We start from the raw sequence: 19,294 nt of genomic DNA, 5'->3' as shown, positions 1-19,294 counted from the left end.
GTTGTCTCTGGCGCTCATTGCCGCCAACTCGAACCCACGCTCCGGGTTCAGGGAAAAGATGAGCGCCGCATAACCTGCCCGCCCATCTCCTGCCCGGCTCTCGAGGTTTGCCCCTTCCAGTGCCGCCTTTTCTGCGGGCCGGCTTGGCTCTCCTCCTTTTTGCCTGGGCTGACGACGCACCGTCGCAGGAAAAAGGAGGAGCACTCAGGGAGGGTTTGGCTAGGTTTTGCGATTCTGGGCACCGCGGCCTCGGAGACATGGAGTACACCGTGTCACCCAAACCTCAGCTCTCCTCCCGTGCGAACGCCTTCTCCATCGCGGCGCTCATGTCAAGCGGAAACCCCAAAGAGAAAGAAAACCCCGAGAACACCCTTAAGCCTCTGGGTAAGTCCAGCTTCGGGATAGCCCGGCGTTTGAGGAGGAAGTAACGTGAGGGGGATTTCTGTGGGATCTAGAGGGGTTTGCGGCTGCGGAGCTCGCGGCTTTGACTCAGCAGACGGACGCCAACTGGATTTGGTTGGTAGGTTAACTTTTAAAGAGGGATGGTCAGAACTTATTCTTATCCTAGGGATGTTTGCAGAACTAGCGAACCTGTGACCCTCAAAAAAGATATTGGATTCGCTCCTATTAGACCTAATGACTGGGAATGATGGGCGGACTGGGTTCGGTTTCATCCCGTAATTTAAAATTTCAGATCCCCACCAACAAGCAGAATGTTAACGAGTACCGACCATAGCACAACATTTCCTTAGTAACACCCAAGAGACACAGAGAATCTGTACCTGAAGAATATTGCCTTTTTGAGTGAATTTGTTAAATTCATCTGCCCTTGGTTTTAAATTGTGCTAGGTACACGTAAAAATACGGTACTTCATGTTTAAAGGAAGCATTCAAAGCTGTTATTTGTTTGAGCTTATTAAATCGAAACAACGTTTTTATATTTCAAAATCCAACCGAATTCCAAAACGGAGAAGGGAAACCCTTGCGGGTTCTTTTCCTAAGAGTCGAATTGATGGGGAAATAAGCTTTAATTACCTTATGTAATTACCCTATGCAAAATCACCACGGTTCAGCCGCCAAAGAAAATAGGATGAAAATCTATTTTCTTTGTCCATTTTGTTTGAAGTTCCTGCCTTATAAAATTAGCTAAAGTTCTGCCCCACTGAGACTTGACTGCTTTTTCAATGGAAGGAGAGACTTACTGATCCACACAACCTCCTAGATAGAAATGTACAAGGCTGCAGTAAGGGAGATCATTGACACATTCCCACCCCCCACCCCACCCCCCCCGTAAACATGATATAATGGCACCCATACTTATCTGCAATACATTTTGATGTTCCCACAACTGGTGATGTGGGAACATAGAATGACACTGAAAGTCCCATTTAAATTGGTCTTGTTTCCAAATATGAAGGCACAGGATCAGACCATAATTTGAATAAACAAGTTTTGCCCCCAATCAGTGGCAACAAGCATCCTTGGTTTCAGTAGGACCGATTTTCAGATAATTGCTTGGAACTCCATTTGCGCTCTGTATTGGTGGTGGGGGAACGCAGCTACATAGAACGAATCGGTGCATTTACTAATGTTCAGACAATGGTGCTAAAATAATCGGATTGACTCCGAACTGCAATCAATCCTGGCTGAATTCAAGGGGATTTCTTACCTAATAAACAATTCTCGATTGGAGTTTTAAATTCGCCAGTTAATTGCCAGGTCCTTAAGGTTTTCATTTGGAAATGTCCCCTTGATTTTTAAAAGAAATTGCTGTCAGTCTTGAAACGATGTACAAAATTCAGGATACGAACGTTTAAAGAATGGCTGAAGCTGAATCAGCTGGCGATACTTTTCATAACACAGTCACAAAGTTTAATAGATCCCTGCCCCGATGGATTTCCTAAAGAAAAGCAAAATTTCCTCCAGTTATTTCCTTTAAACATTATTTTCATAATTTTGTTTTGAAAGCTTGCAAAAAAAAAAATAAAGCAAATTTTCTGATACAGCAGCCTCAACACTTTCTTTAGAGTTGTTCACAAACATTGCTGAGCAAAAAAGAAATGCTTCTCTCTTCTGCTTCGTTAGTAACCTTCCTAATCATTAGAGAAAATAATGCATTTTAGAAAAAATTAAAAACATTTTTCAAAGAGAAATAGAAAAAAAACACTTTCTCTCAGTCTTATGTTAAAAAGTGATCAAATAAACTAAACTTATGGGTGAAAAAACATTCCTTTTAATGAACTTTAGAAAATAAAAAAATGTCCTACACTGCCTTTTTAAAATCTTCTTGGAGATGAAGTTTTGGGAAAGTTTTTTTTAATGAAGTTTGAGCTCTGATAAGTGCAGGATAGACAGGAAATATATATATATATATATTAGCTATAAAAGAATGCGATCGCACATCTGTTTTTCTCCCGGTTCGGCTCCTAGAAATGTGAGTTTTTTTCCTTCCATCCCAGTTTTCAAACGAAAAATTAAAGAAACTTCAGAACTGAGTCGCAAAATCCTCATTAGAGCCTTACACAGAGCTGCTTTAATATCCACTACTAGACTTCACACAGGACGACTGGGAAATAAGAGATGGGAGATATTCTGTATCCCGTCCCTGTTGATCTCTGTGTACGAAGTCCTTGAAGAATGAAGGTTCCACAATGTTGTTTCCAAATCTCGTTTGGATCCGTCCAAGCTTCCCTTATCCGGTTAAGCCAAATAGACATTCCAGGCTTTGCCATATTTATTTGATGAGCATAGAGGAAGCTATTTGCCACATTTCTCTAAGGGGCGCCAATGATTTCTGTCCTTCAGATTTGGGTTAAGTGGTTTAGTGGTCCGGTCCAGTTTCTTCCATTACTATAAGGAGTTCTGACTGCTGAATATCTTCTGGGCAGCACACCCATGCAGATGCCGACCCAATGCTAGATTTTATTTAAACTTAATTGCTTGGATTACATGAAGACGTTTTCTAGTGTAACTTCTGGGTTAGAAATGGCTTTCTGCTTTTCAGACTCCACCTGCAGTCTCAATTAAGAAAGATCAACAATTAAGGCTGAGATCCATTAGATTGGTTTGGTAGAGTTCCAGAAAAATGAGCTCGGTTCCTTTATTACCATTAATTTACTTCTGGGACATGAGAATTGTTTTTTGTTCCTGGTAAATAACAGTATGAGAGGAATATAATTTCATGCTGGACTGATTAAGACACGCTGATTTCAGGCTGTCAAAAGTGGATCCTTCGTATGGAGGAATTCCATCGAAAGTAAAATCCTGCACAAATCGATCTGCTCAATAGCAGAGAAGTTCTGTTGATCAGGGAAAATTTCTCCCATTCCTTTCAAAGCCACCCTGCCAATAACTGTCCTGCTTTTGGCGAATCCAGTGATTAGGCGAATTTAGCTTTTATGTGGACTTGGCCATTAAGGCGAATTTCAAACATCTGGAATTGTTGTGGGCTGTTTATTCCCAGGAGCTCCGCCCTGTGAAAACGCAGGATCCTGGGGAATAAACATCGAAACAAATCCGAATAAGCCTTTGGGATTCCAGGAAAATCAGCCCGTCTTCTTTAGTCATTAGTCTGTTTAATCGATGTCACAGCTCTCTAGAAGCCCTTTATAGTGGGCCTAATATTTTGCAGGCACTGGACATTTCCAAATTGCTGTCTGGTGTGCCTCTACTCAGGAAAAAGTCACCTCAGCTAAATTTGTAGAGTGCTGAAAGCTGATTGTGATTTATAGTATCACCCAACCATTGCGGCCAGTTAAAGTTGTAAATCACACATGAGAAAATGCCGACGATTGTCTTGCTCATTTCACTCATTAGTTTCTCTGATTCCCATGACTTGGAAACCAACGCACCTCATCTAATGTGTTTACACGGCATGGATCCCATTAGTCCAGGAGCCACTCCCCCCCCCTTCTCCTGCAGCATCCCCTTTTCAGATCCTTGCTGTCCTTGGGAGAGACTGGGAGAGATTTCTAGTTTTAAAGTGACATTCATCTGAGGACTAGATGGTTTCTGGCAGCTTTGAGCTAGGTGGACTGCCTTCTAGGCATCTTGATAATTGTTGGAGTGATGGAGTTTTTTTGCTCTCTCCACTCCACCCCCATACTTAATAAACAATCTCCCCAATTCTTTTTCTATTTTTTTTTCTTTTAATTGAATGTGTAGCCTGCCCTTCCTCCAGGGAGCTCAAGGTTGTCTCTGTTTTCTTTTTATCTGGACAATTCCAAAAGATTGGGCTAAAAATTTCTGGGTCAGTTTCTGGGATTCTTCATAGAACCCAAGATTTGAATCTGGATTTCTCCAGACTTGATCCTTCACTTTAACCACTATTTCATACAGCCTCCTCTTCCTAATGAGAGGAAAATCAGATCAAAGTAAAATTAAGTAAGGGTTTCATGAGTTCATTTTGACTGGAAGGTTGTGTGTCTGCAATTATTTTGCACAAGGCTCATTCATCTATATTAATTCTGGATTTTCCTTTAACAACTTAAAGTACTGGGCAGCATTTTCCATTCTGCTTTTCTTCTAACAATCTTGCAAGTAGATTCGTGCAAAATCAGCAGCTAGTGGGTTGTACGAACCTGCTCACCTTGGTTTGTTTATGATTGAGCAGAGTTTCCAGAAAACTGGAATCAAGTGAGTCAAGAATGGTTAAGTTGCCTGTGATCAAGCCTCTTCTACAAGCAGCAACTTTTGCAGGGAAGTGGCCACACATTTAACACTGCAATCTGCACCACACATTGGAATTAAATGTCATTGTGGTCACTGACCTCTAGAAAATGTGTTTAAAATAACACCATAAATATACCTCTGAAATCTGAAGTTAAGGTTGGGCTGGTGACAGGGATGTCTTTGCCTGTAAAACCACCAGCGGAATAAACCAGACTTGTAATATATTTCCCAAAGGTTTCCTAAAGACAAATCCCAATGAAATCAATGGGATTTCTGACCAAGATTCTGGGAATTCCCAAAATATTATTTAACATCAGCAGCACTCCCATTCTCCATCAATAATGGATCAGTGATGGCTTATTTTCACTTTTCAGTTGTTTCCCATAAGCGAAGTGGCTGCACACTGCAACTGGCTATGTGTGATCTAAAATTCTTCTTAGCAATTCATGTAAAAAAATCTTTTTTTCCTCCTTCAAAAGAATTGAAATTAAGGACATGTACAACAGCCATTTTCCCTGTTGGAATGATTCTGACCTCCCAACATTTTATAAGGTGCTCAGATTGCTCTAGAATTTTGTTACTGAATGCTGACTCAAGTAAATGCTCCTTTGTTTAATTAACAAGTACCTCTACAAGTAGAAAACTGGATATAGTAGCTGCTCTGACAGTCTAGTTTTCTCTATGCAAGGGTAAAAACCAACCAGGAATTGCATATACCTGTGAATGCTTCTACCTAAACAGTTAGTTCCTGGATTTTCTGCCAGATTTTGCCTTTTGAACTTTTCAACTGGAGGCTGGGGATGGAGATAATCACAAATCCTTCTATTCACTGGTATTGGCACTTTGCCATTCAGGGGAATACTGTAAATTGGCCTGTTCTGAAGAAAGGGGCAGCATTTTTTTTATAATTTATAACTGATTATAAATGTAAATATATTTGGAGAAGAGGCTCATTTTCTTCTAAATTAAAATCTTGCAAAATCAACAAGATTGAAAATGAGAAGCAGAACCTCCTCCCCCCCCCATGACATCTTTCTTTTTTTTCTCCCCTTCCCACCCCTTTCCAGTATGGTTGATTCCCATTGTAAGAAGAAAGGTGTGTTAGGGGAAAAAATCAGTAGTTTGGAAGTACCTTTTCCGACTAACAAATTTTATTAAAAGCCAAGTTTACAAAGGCTACTGTGATTATCAGACATTGGAGTGGATTTATTGCCTTAAAATGATTAGTTTGGGTCCTTTTGTTTCATTTTCTGCAGAAGGTTACCGCAAATCCATTTCTTTTAGTTGTGGAGATTCTAACCTAAAATTCGGGAGCACTGAATTTCTTCTGGAGTTCCAGCACTCAGCTTTTCGAAAAGATTGTTAATGGTTTCCCTTAAGGGAGAAAAGGGGAGGGGGTGATGAACTATATCCAAAGTTGAAGCATCATTTCTCCATCAAAAGGAATTCATTTTAGAATTTGTCAATTTCATTTCTGGGCTTTGAAAGTCTTTTCCCAAAGCTTGTGAGTTTCACGTCTAGTTTTGGGCTTGCTATTGGAATCAGTCAGCTTCATTTCTGATTAATTTAGCCACCTTTGGGACTATTTGCTTTGGCTTTATTTAATTAAGAAGATGAACTTCCCTTCCATGGAGCTTGACTCAAGGGGACTCCATGGGTGGGCAGGTTCCATGGGAGCATATTGCCATTGGTTTCTTATAGTAGTTTTGGTCAATTTCACAGTCTAGCCTACAGCTCTGGGACTGCAGCTTTACGTGCACCCAGCCAGATCTGCTACTTGCAACCATTCCACACACAAAACCATGGCTGATCTTCTCACCAGCCTCTTGCTTTTCTTTTCGTCCTCTTTTCAGAGCAATTTGTGGAGAAATCATCTTGTTCTCAGCCTCTGAGTGATTTGCCAAACTTGGACACCCATGGGGATTTCAGCAGCAGTAGCAGCCCTTCCTCTCTCTGCACAGAGCCACTAATCCCCACCACCCCAGTTATCCCTAGTGAAGAGATGGCTAAGATCTCCTGCAGTTTGGAAACCAAAGAGCTTTGGGACAAATTCCATGAACTAGGGACTGAGATGATAATCACAAAATCAGGAAGGTAAGCCTGGGATATTGTTTGGCAGGGTTTGGGGCATCTTACCCACAGCTGATACCATTCAGATGTGTGAATAATTTTCTAGAATTGTTTAGCAAAAGTGACAATTGCTGAGATTTCTGGAATTTGTAGTTTTAGCACAGCTTCAACTAGGTCAGGCTGATATACAATAAACAGTGTGTTCTGTTTATTTCTCTGTTTGCCCTGAGACCATGGAATATGCTGCCGCAGAGCTATGTTTAAGCCTCTCACTCTAAGCATTCAGAAGAGCACTGCTTTTTTTGTTTTAGTAATTGGGCCTCTGATAGTATCAAGCAGCTCAGTTGTTTTTATAATGACCTTGATCTGTACGCTGCATGGAGTCATGTATTTGAAACAGTAAAAATATAGGAATAAATACATTTTTTTAAAAAAAGCATTGTTATCTAGTTCCCAGGAGCAGCACACTCAGATACGTATCAGGCACATGGCTAGAGGAAGTCAGCTTTGAGTTGAATTTTAATTAAAATTGGATTGACTTGACTTTATGGAAGAAAACATTTGCTGAGTTAGTTTAAAATGGGTAAATTGTCTATGAACAAGCCTGGAAGGGAAGCCAGATAAACATCCAGTCTGTGCTAGAAATCTTGTCAGACAATAAAGTGGTGCTGATTTGTTCACTGTGTCATTGCTTTATTACACCACAGCACTGAGTGACACACAGCTGAATGGATGAATTGCCACCCACAGAAAAGTGTTGCATTTGAAGTGTTGTCAGATAACATGATTTTTTTGGTCTGTTTTTGATCTATGATGGGTGTTTCACACAAGCACTAATAGTCAGTTGATGTCAAAGTCTCACAGTGATAAATATACATTGGACATTTGCCCTTATAACCCATAGCAGTCTCTGAAAAGTTACTGTCTCTCATTAATGTATAATGCAAGCCATCAGAAACTGTCTCACACTATTTTATGTTTCAATTTGAGGAGATATACTACATTGGTATATTAATATGTACTGCAAATCTTCACTTGAATTTTTATTTGGGGTAAAATAAAAATTAATAAGAGATTGGAAGTAGAAAAGCACATTTCAATGAAAGCATTAGAGTGACTAGAATAAAAATCTTTGTAAAACAAGCCATAATTTTAATGGAACAAATCTAATTTATTAATTAGATTGAACCCTTGTAAAATGAGGAAGGTGATATATATATATAGAATTTTACCAGAAACAATTTTCAGAGAAGAAGCTACTTTTAATGTCTTGCAATCATAGAGAATTGAGACATTTTTGAAGACCGAAACAGCCATCCCAGACCTTAGACAGGTTGACCTATTAATCCTCTCAGCCTCAACTGGTGAGTTGATAATAAAAACCTGTTGCTTTTAGATTAAATAAATATGTTATCTGTGGATGATAGTAATTATGGTTCAATACATACTGTATTTGCAACTAGAAAAGCCAATATTTCACTTTGGAAAAATTAATTCATCAGAGTCTAGAAGCCTCTCTACTCTGCATAGAATCATATCCAAAATGTTAATTAAATATTGGTGCATACCAGAGACTCTGCCACACTGCTACTGTGCCAATATTTTTATCATTCTCCCCCTCCAATCTGCACATAAATTGAACAGTTTTGACATTGTTTAGGCCAAATGTATAACATTGTAAAAGGAATAATCACTAGTTTTGTTAGATTGTTTTCTTGCATCTGCTTCATATAGGAGCCTCATTCAGAGCTAAAAGAAATTTGCAGGACAACTTAATATACTTGTTTATTTCTCACTAGATTGTCTGCATCAGCTTAATCTGTAACCTTGCTGAGTAGCTAAACATTAGCCTAGGTATTAAATATGATGGTAAAACTATAAGGATTACTTTCATTATCATGGCCTTCGAGAAAAACAACCAAAACGGATTTCTATCAAAGAGATAAATAAAAAATAGTTTAAGAATTATAATGGACATATTGGAATATTATGAAATCCATCCAGGGAAACAATTGGCATTAGTATTTCTAGATGCTCAAAACACATTTGATAATGTTTCCTGGCAATTTATGACTCAACAACTAAAAATAATGGACTTTGGACAAAATTTTATAAATATGATTACAACAATATATCACAAATAAACAGTAAAAGTGATTGTAAATGGAAATTATACATAGAATTTCAACATAAGAAAAGGCACAAGACAAGGATGTCCTCTATCTCCATTGTTATTTATTTTAACTTTGGAAGTTCTAAATAATAATATTAGACAAGACCCAGAAATTAAAGAACTAGAAATAAAAGGTGAAACTTATAAATTGCAAGCATTTGCAGATGACTTGGTATTCATCCTAGAGGAGCCTTTAGAGATGATTCCTAAATTATTGGAAAAGATAGAAAAGTTTGGAGAGATAGCAGGAATGAAGAGAAACAGAAAAAAACCTAAAGTGATAGTTAAAAGTCTTACAGATAAACAAACAAACAAAAAATAGTGTCAGAAAAAATAGAATTATAAATAGTCAAAAAAGTTAAATATTTGGGGATATACCTGACAGCAAGATGTTCAACGATAAAAGAAAATAACTATATAAAACTACTGAATCAAAACTTGACTTGGAAAAATGGAAAAACTTGTAACTATCGATGTTAGAAAGAATTGCTACGGTGAAAAAGAATATATTACCAAAAATATTGTTTCTATTTCAAACGATACCTATAAAACTGAAAAAGAAATTCTTTGAAGACTTAAATTTTCTAATTTTAAAATTTATTTTGCAAGGAAAGAAAGCTAGAATTAAATTGAAAATGTTACAAGAAGCTAAGGAAAATGGAAGTTTTGGCTTGCCAGCGTGGGTTTTATATTATCAAGCATCAGTACTAACATGGGTAAAAGAATGGATAACTCTTAGAAATAAAAGGTTGTTGTATTTGGAGGGACATGATTTACAACTCATACTTTCTTATGGTATGAGAAAAATAAAATTCATAGATATTTTCAAAACCACTATATTAAAAATGCATTATTTTTTACATGGCAAAAAATAAAATGTAAAATATACTTGAAAATTCCAGCATAGCTCTCAAAAATGGAAGCATTTGTACATCCAAATTTAGTTAGTCTTGAGAAAATATGGATATATAAAGATATTCTGAACTCTGAAGAGAACTTAAAATCTATGGAAAATCGGGGTATTGATTTATCATGGTGGGCATATTTACAAATGCAAGTTAGATATGATTGATTTATCATGGTGGGCATATTTACAAATGCAAGTTAGATATGACAAAGATATTAAACTATACGGATTTTATAAGGAGAAGACCTTGTTGATTAGATATTATTAACCACTGATGAGAAATTAATTAAGAAAATGTATAACTTTTTATTGAATTTGAAAATGGAAAATGAACAAGTAAAAGAAACAATGATAATGTGGGTAAAGAATTTTGGATACCATTTAGATTTAGAGAAATGGCAAAATTTATGGGAAAGAAATTATAAATTGACAATGTCAACCTCTTACAAAGAAAACTTATATAAAATGTTTTATAGATGGCATTTGCCACCAGCAAGACTAGCAAAATTATTTAAAAATTTCAGATAGATGTTGGAAATGTAATCACAAGTCAGGTACATGTTATCATGTATGATGGACATGTGTTAAAGCAAAGAGATATTGGACAAAAATATATACTTGGCTAGAAAAGATGTTGGGAAAACATGTAGATTTTAAACTGAACTTTTTTTATTAGGTATAATGCCAGAAAAGCTTAACAAACAAAGTATATACTTGATTTTACATATGATAACAGTGGCAAGAATCATATTCGCACAATATTGGAAAAATGAAGAAATACCACCAGAGGAAGAAATAATTAAAAAAATACTAGATTGTGCAGAAATGGAAAGACCTACTTTGAGGTTGAAAGAAAAAGAAACAGAATATTTTCAAATTTGGGGACTTATTTTATCAATGGCTGGAGAAAAGAATAAGGGATTAGGAATTCAGTTTGTACTAGTGAATGATATAATCAGACAACACGATTTTTGAATAAGTACTTTTGAATTATATTAAAAATCAATAAAAACTTTAAAAAAAAGAAATTTGCAGGACAACTTAATATATTTGTTTATGTCTCACTAGATTGTCTGCATCAGCTTAATCTGTAACCCTGCTGAGTAACTAAATATTGCCCTAGGTCTTAAATATGATGGTAAAACTATAAGGATTATTTTCATTATCGTGACCTTCGAGAAAAAACAACCAAACAATCCAGTCTAAATTATGGGAGAACAGAGTCATTCTGGTTCTTGGCTCTGTTATTTTCATGCTGCTTTATGGTACAGTCATTCTTGCAAATCAGTGGGACTGACTAAAGAAAGGCAATCTAAGTACTTTACCCGATCTTATTAATACCCCATTATTTTCCTCCATGGGTTCAGAATAATGACTAATTATTTCCTTGTCATTTTATTCTCACAATGAGTCTCTTGTAATCAGTTTCCTGATGTTTAATACTGGTAGGGGAAAACTGTCTGCTTTAAAAAAACATTTATAGTAGTCATTAAGCCACACTAAATTAAAGGTGTAAATTAGATGCAAATGGAAAAGATTTACTTGTTTTTTAAAAAAAAACATTGGGAGGACATTGCTTGAAAGATTCTTGTAAAATATACTGGCATCACATCCAAACCTAACCTTGGTCAAAAGTTGTTTGAGACGAATACACCAATTTTTAGATAATTATGAATGTTCTTCACAGAAATGTCTGCCAGACATTCTTTTAGTCTGCAAGAGTCACAAGGCATGTTGGCACTGCCAACTGTAAAGGCATAATTCATAATAGACATAAGAACTCAAGGAAGCCTAAAAGTTAATTAATGAAAAAGGAAGATAAAGAAATGGGGTGCGTTGAATTGTCACCCTAATCATTAACAGCATTGGACTTTATTTGCTATGACATCAACTTTAATAGTTTGGATTGTACTTCATCAATGCATTGAATGATGCAGAGTGTGGAATAGAGAATTGTATTTAATGACATCAAGTTGAAATTGCAGATATTGGTAGTTACCTTACTAAGGTAGAGATAAAGATTTCCTGGTACTCATCTCAATTTCTTAGTCAGCATTATCTGAAGACATTTTCCATGGTGATGTGGCCAGCCTGGCTATATAAAATGCTGTTATCTTCCATCTTTTTTCTCCTTTTTTCAAATACATCTAGTGCAAATTAGCTGACTTCCCTCCACCTCCTGAAAATTTCCCTTTTATTTCTGAAGTGGATTACTGGCACAAGATTGTTTCTCATATGTGTGCAGTACAGAGAAAATAATTATTTGCTTCAGATGTCATGGAAGCTCAAATGGCTAAAGCTTCTGCAATTTATCCAAGGTCCAGAGTTATAACTATTTCTGTATTGTAAAATTAGATGTGTAATGAAATGCATCTGATCTCAGTGTTAGGTTCTAAACCCACAAGTTGTCTCCCAACAAAATCACTCTCTGTATATTCAGTTGATTATTATAATATTCCTTTTTTAAAAAAGGCTGTAATTCTTGAGAATCCTCATTGTCTTCTGAGATGTTTACCTGCCTTCCTTCCTTTCCTTTTGTGCAGTTTCCTTCAGCAGGGCAGGAAGAAACAAAGGCAGACATATATGCCAATTATAACACAGTTTGATCCCATTCTCTTTATATGAGTTCCAAATGTTTACAAGAATGGGGTGCTTTCAGGCGATATGGCTTATTTTAAAAAATCCCCAAACACAAAGATTACCTCCCTCCCTCCCCCCCTCACTCTGATGGCCATGCTGCAAGGCTGTTTTTTCTTAAATCAGTTGTGAGAGGATTCTCTTATTCTTTTTTTCATTGTGTTTTTTCTGTTTCAGAAGGATGTTTCCAACCATTAGGGTCTCCTTTTCTGGCGTGGATCCAGAAGCCAAGTTCATTGTGCTCATGGATATAGTTCCAGTGGACAATAAGAGATACAGATATGCCTACCATAGATCTTCCTGGCTGGTTGCTGGCAAAGCAGACCCCCCTCTGCCTGCAAGGTTAGTTCATCTGAAAATAATGTACTGTATATGCATGCAGACACTTGTGCACGCATACACACCTCTGCTATTAATAGTTTCTTTGGTTTTTAGAAAAATTACAGCAGGAGATAAATAAACAGAAAAATGTTTATGGATAAAAAATGTGTTTCTACTGACACAGAAGCAGTATATACTTTTCTGTCACTCTTCATTCATTGAAATGCTTAAAATCTCTAGGCATAAGTTAATCTAACAAAAGGCCTATGTCTAATATGAAACTGATGTAACCCATTGTTCAACTATTCAGTCCTTTTCTTAATATTTTTGTTGTATTGTAATATGTGACTTATTTTTCAGGAGGAAAAATAATAAATGCTGGTTTTTTCTAGATATCTTTCAGATCACACGTTTTGGTTATTTTATTTCCGTTATTTTTCCATCTCCACTGAGAAGCACACCTGAAAAGCTGTTACTTATGTCCCTTTACTATGGAATAACCTTTATTGAACAAGGCAGGATCCATTGTGAAGAAAGTTGCAAGGAACAAAATGTATTTCATAAATATTGAAATCTTAAGAAACTGTTTACATTTGCTTCCAGTCTTTGGAGCTGCATCTGTGACAGGTTCCATCATAACCATTATATAGATAAAATTGTTTTTGTATGCATGGTTTGGGGGGAAAAAATCTTAGAAATAGTGCTTTTGGATTGTTCTCTGATTGCACTAGCCTTGACCATTTTTAGTGTGATGGGTTTGTCCCTTTTCCAACTTGAGCTTATTGCAGATTAAACTGAAAATCTCAGTGGTTTAAATTGAAAAAAATAAGTTAGACTCTATCCTTAAGCTTTGGCAATTTTGAATTTGCCTTTTCATGATCACCATCTGTGTTCTGAAACTTTGATTCTAAAGCTCTTACTTCCAAATGTATTTTTTGAAATAGTGGTGATTGTGGTTTGCAAGTTGGTGAAATTAAATTCATCTGTTGATCTCAGAAGGACCTGTACATTCATTTCTTCTATAAGGGGCACTCAGAAAGAAAGAAAAAGTCACAGGTGTAGGTAAGCTTTGGTGACATTCATACCCTCGAGCATTCTCTGCACCATCTATAGAGAAATAACTTTCAGCACTACAACTGCCAACTCTGTAATGAATAAGGATTATCCAGCATCATTTGAAAGCATTCCCATTCATAACGCTTCATCACAGATGACCATTAAATCCTTCTTTTCCTGCTGTCAACATGTGAAACAACTTTGTCTGTGTGTACAGTATGCTGTGCAGGCACAAGGTTAACATTCCTTCAGGGAAAACAAATCTATTGTGAGTCATTGCTTAAATAGCCTTATTAACCCAGCCAAAAGTCTGAAAGATGTACCATCTTTAGGATACTAACTTGCTGGTATCTCTTCTATCTTTTGTGAGGTTTTGTGTTGTAGCTTGAATGCAAGTTCAGAATGTTTACTTTTTCCTAGAAGGAAAGAAACAATCCATTGCTTTTGACAATCCATGATAAGAATGCTGTACAAATTGAGCTACTGCTCTAACAAACAATTATTAGTCAATGGGGGGGAGGGGGGAGACAATCACTATACCTTATTCTTCTTGTTGTTTATGCACTGACTATACAGGTAGTCCTTGACTTACAACCACAACTGAGCCCAAAATTTCCATTGCTAAGCAAGACAGTTTTTGAGTAAGTTGTGCTCCATCTTATAACTTTTTTGCCATAATTAAGTGAATAATTGAAATTAAGTGAATCTCATGGTTGTTAAGCAAACTGACTTTGCTTGTAGAAGCTCCCTAAGAATATTGCAGATGATAGCCCTGGGACCCTGGGATGCTGCAATGTGATAAATACATGCTGGTTGCCAAGCACCTAAAGTTTGGTAACATGACTGTGGGAATGCTGCAAGAGTCATAAACGTGAAAAGTGGTAATGAGTCACTTTTTTCAGTGCTGTTGTAACTTTGAATGTTCATTAAATGAATACTTGTAAGTTGAGGACTATCTGCACCGCCTGTGGTTCTTGCTAGCTCAGCATCCACCCTGCCATTTATATCCAGCTTTTCTTCCAATGAATGCAAGACCACATTCATGGTTACCCCCAATTTGATCTTCATAAAAACCTATGTGGGCTGGAGCAAAAGTAAACGTTATGGGCTGAGTTTTGTCTTTTTTCAGCGCTTCAACCTATTTTTCCAAGGGTGACTATAGTTCATAATTGGAAGGCATCTGGAGAAGGCCACTTTAATTCCTGCATCTCAATGGAAAATGCTTATGTGACCTATGTGTTGTTATTTCAAGCTCGGTCAGAATAGCTTCAGGGAGAGAGAAACAGTGTAGTCTATTTGGACAAAAAGATAGCGGAGAGCACACTTCATATACGGAAACATTAAGCATTCATGAAGAGATAAAAATATGTCTGAGCCTTTCTAAATAATAGCCTTAAATAGAAACATTTATTTGTGATGAGACCAGTAGATGAAGTACTTGGTGGGTCTGTTTTATGTTGGTCATATTTATTTAGAATTTCCTGTTGATTTCAGTGGAATTCACTGGAGGTTGCTGCTCTGCAGCTTAGTTTTATCCACAGTGTGTTTGTAAGTAAGCCATGCTGTGTCCTTATTCATACAGGGATATGGATCTAGAATTTTTCCAGAGCAAAAATATGGAATGAAGTGTTTTCTATACCTTGAGAGGATCAAAACTATGCAAGTAGAAAATATTATATTCTTTTGCTTCATGAACCCTGTTGCAATTTACATTATTTCTTTTGGCTGAAAAAAATTGTACTTCATGCCAGAAAAGCCACCTTTCAATCAGGATCATAAGAAGCAGTGGTATTTGGTTTCATAATATTTTTATGAATAATAATGCATTGATATTTTACTGTAAATGTTTTACTTTATGTAGGCTTTAAATCAATATTTTTGAAATGCAAAGTGCCAGGAGTCCATTGTGAATCTGATGTATCAATCACTGTTCAGATTGCTGGTAAAAGAAGCCTTCTTGGATCATCTAATATGAAATTATTCTATTATCATTTTATGAGATTGATGCATGAAAAGCCAGAGAATTTATGTCTTAATAATCAAATTAATGGAAAAAAATAGTAGAATTATAACACAGTCAGATAACTGGTTCCTCTAGCTTAGTGCTAGATTTCTGTATACTGCTAGATTTCCAGATTCATAACGGGAATCTTTCCTGGAGTTTTACTCTGAGTTTCCTGAGGTCATCTTTGGCATCTTGAGCATAACAAGAATGTGCTTTAACACTGAGAGATGGTTGTAATCATTGTTGGAAATACGTATGTTGGAGGGAAATGTCTTTGATTTCATCGAACACAGGTAACTTCCCCTCTTTCTAAGCTGTAATATCAGCATACTGTTATTTAAGATTTTTTTTTAAGTCTCCATCTACCCTTTCCCCCCCCCATGCAATTCCAAGTAAGAAACTAGTATTTCCTATCCAGTTTAGACAAATCATCACTTGAAATTGTTAAAGGATTAGGAAAGATGAGTCACAAAGGAAAAGAATAAGAAAAAAATAATATTCAGAATGAAAAAAACAAAGAGTCAATTTTCAGAAAACTGTGTTGTTGTTCGTCCATCGATTTAGATGAAGACTGTGACATCTTATGGATTATGGGCCATCAGCAGTGTGTCCGTAGATGGCTGATGAGACCGATGTTAGCACGGAATGTTCTGCCACATACTGAACAGAGAAATGTGTTCAGAAAACTAAACTTATAATAATAATAATAATAATAATAATAATAATAATAATAATAATAATAATAATAATAATAATAATAATAAGTTCTTTTTTATTTAGTTCATTTGTTTGGAGCAAATATCTTGCAAAATCCTATGACAAAACCTGTTCCTCTACTTCTAACAAGTTCTTCATCTTAAATTTAGATTTATATCTGTTCTTTGGCTATTTTTTCCCTTTTATGTGGATTTAAGAGAAGAGTCTAAATATAGTTAGGGAAACTGAACTAAAGTTTTGAGGATGATGGCTACTAGTTTAAGTGCTGATATTTTATGAAAAGCATCTGTCTATCTTTCTGTCGCTCTATCTGCTTGCTGGGCCTTGATGAGCTTTGTTATTTGGCTTCCCAGGCTGTATGTGCATCCAGATTCTCCATTTACTGGAGAACAATTGCTGAAGCAGATGGTATCCTTTGAAAAAGTGAAACTCACCAACAATGAGCTGGATCAGCACGGTCATGTGAGTACTTGGTCCTGTGAGAACAAAAAACAATGCTACACCTCAGGCTCCTTCTGCCACACTGTTGGAAATGCCAAAATCACCACAATAGTTGTTCCTGTAATTATTAAGTAAACTTTAAAAGTTGTGAAATTTCATGAACTGAGAGAAGAGGATGGGGCAGGATATAACAGGATCTTATACCACAGAAAATATTTTAGTATTTATTCTGCTCTGAAAGCCATTTTTAGACCATCTGTAACAATTAACTGTTAATTATTTAAGAATTTCTGTCCTGAAAGTTTTTTCCTACCTTCTTTTTGTTTGATCTGTTTTGAAAAGCAATAAAACAAGTTTAAATGTTGGAACCTGCAATTATGCAAAACTTGCAAATGCAACCTGTATTTAGCCCACTCTCTTGGATGATAGAAGCAGGAAAGTATTAGATGTCTAGGGATATTATTAAATAATAATATTACATTCATTGGAGTTTCCATGTTTGATGAAACTCAGTCATAGTTGTCTTAATCCTGCCACATACTGGAGCATGTCCCTCAGCATGCCATGTGTGACTCTTAGCCAAAAGCCTTTTGCATCACCGATGTAAAATGTCAATCTCCATATTTAAATTTAGGATAAATGCTGTATGTTTGGCTGTCTCAAGACCAAATATGAAGAAATGTGAATTGCCTTGTTATTTATTTCAATGGGAACTTAAGTATAAATAATCTTACTCTTTGTTTGGAAGCTATGTGACACTAGTAACTTCCAAAATCCTGCTGGGAATCTGGTTAAGTGACAAAAACTAAGGAGGAAAACCATGTTGGCTTTTATCTGCCCCCATTTTAAAACCTTTAACATCCTTCCTCTTACCGAACCTCATGGAGTGGAATTAATTTGTGGCAACTGGCATATGGTAGAAGTGAGCCTAGGACAAAAACCGGAAGCCAACTGATGCATGGTTTCTTCTGATAGTAGCCAGGAATCTAGCGTGTCTTCTTTGTCCTCTTCTGGTATAGCAGTTTTTATGAATGAGACAATATAATTTGCTGATTGAAAATGATTCTGATTATGCTTTCTCTCCTTATCCCCACTAGATAATATTGAATTCAATGCACAAATATCAACCTAGAGTGCATATCATCAAAAAGAAGGATCATACAGCTTCCTTGCTTAACTTGAAATCTGAAGAATTCAGGACATTTATATTTCCAGAGACAGTGTTTACAGCTGTCACTGCCTATCAAAACCAACTGGTGAGTCTTTTCACCCAATTCACTAAGTATTGTCAATGTTGTTCTTTTGTAAATTTTACCTGACTGAAATACAAAAAGGAGCTGGATGATACAAACATTCTCAGAGTGGGGCAGAAAAGACAAAATGATCTATTTTCCTTTAACTACATATAAGCAAAACATCTGACTGGGATCTAATTTAATTTTTAAAAGACTTGAGTAGAGTCTAGCTTAGCTCTTTCTCTTCTTGGCCCTGTGCAGAGTTTCAGTTCTGAGGGTCAGAACTGGCAGTATTAATATTTTTCAAAAAATTATTATTGGCAAGGCCTTGCCTCCGAATATGCTACTCAGTTCAATCAGAACATATATCAATTTCCTATGTAAAAAAATAACTCCCCTCTCTATATTTTCAGTAATATTTGGGGACAGATCTTTGTCTAGGCAACTGATATAGATCTCTTACACAAATTTGGAACATGTATCAGATTTGGATAATCTGGGTATTTTTTTCTTCAGAATTAAAATTGAGATTCTTCTTCAGTCTGCTATTGCAATTAACTAACATAAGGTGATTATGAATGTTAACATAAAACATTGATCATAACAAAGCCAGCTGAGAAAGAGAATAGAGGCTCATCCTCAGAAAGTTATGTGTTTCAGCCCTCAGAGTTCCTAACCACCTTGGTCTGGAGCATGTATGCATACACATGTGCTCATGCTAACAACACCATTTCTGCCAATTCTATGATACAAGGAAAAGGACTAGTTTATAAAAACCAGCATGTTACTGTGTTGACTGGAAAGGTTGCTTCTGATTACATGACATAATTATTTACTTTCAAAGATTCCTGCTGTAATATTCCTGGATCCCTTTTGAATTATTCTCTTCCAATCAAGTGACATATATTATTACTCAATTAATTGGACTAAAATTGAAAACTAGAAACAACTTTATTAGGAAAATTGCAGGAACAGGCTGGGGGAGCACAAGCCAAAACATTACCACTATACAATCATTAGTATACTCTATTGCTGAATACTGCATAACTATGTGGGGAAGA

The 19,294-nt window shown here is 36.3% G+C and overlaps 1 protein-coding gene across 1 annotated transcript in view; it reads left to right on the top strand.

Annotated features, from left to right (window-relative positions):
• Positions 1 to 257: 257 nt before the first annotated feature.
• TBX20 (T-box 20) overlaps positions 258 to 19,294 on the top strand; it is a 52,330-nt gene continuing 33,293 nt past the window's right edge. Inside the window, exons 1-5 of the mRNA XM_015811777.1 lie at positions 258 to 384; positions 6,525 to 6,765; positions 12,636 to 12,800; positions 16,911 to 17,019; positions 18,096 to 18,254. Coding sequence (XP_015667263.1) covers positions 258 to 384; positions 6,525 to 6,765; positions 12,636 to 12,800; positions 16,911 to 17,019; positions 18,096 to 18,254 — 801 coding nt within the window. The remainder of the gene's footprint in view (positions 385 to 6,524; positions 6,766 to 12,635; positions 12,801 to 16,910; positions 17,020 to 18,095; positions 18,255 to 19,294) is intronic.

The sequence above is a fragment of the Protobothrops mucrosquamatus genome, unplaced genomic scaffold, assembly GCF_001527695.2.
Source record: "Protobothrops mucrosquamatus isolate PMUCROS unplaced genomic scaffold, P.Mucros_1.0 scaffold48, whole genome shotgun sequence".
In the NCBI taxonomy this organism is placed as follows: domain Eukaryota; kingdom Metazoa; phylum Chordata; class Lepidosauria; order Squamata; family Viperidae; genus Protobothrops; species Protobothrops mucrosquamatus.
The sequence above is the reverse complement of the archived record's forward strand: the minus strand, read 5'-3'. Positions and strand labels throughout refer to the sequence as shown.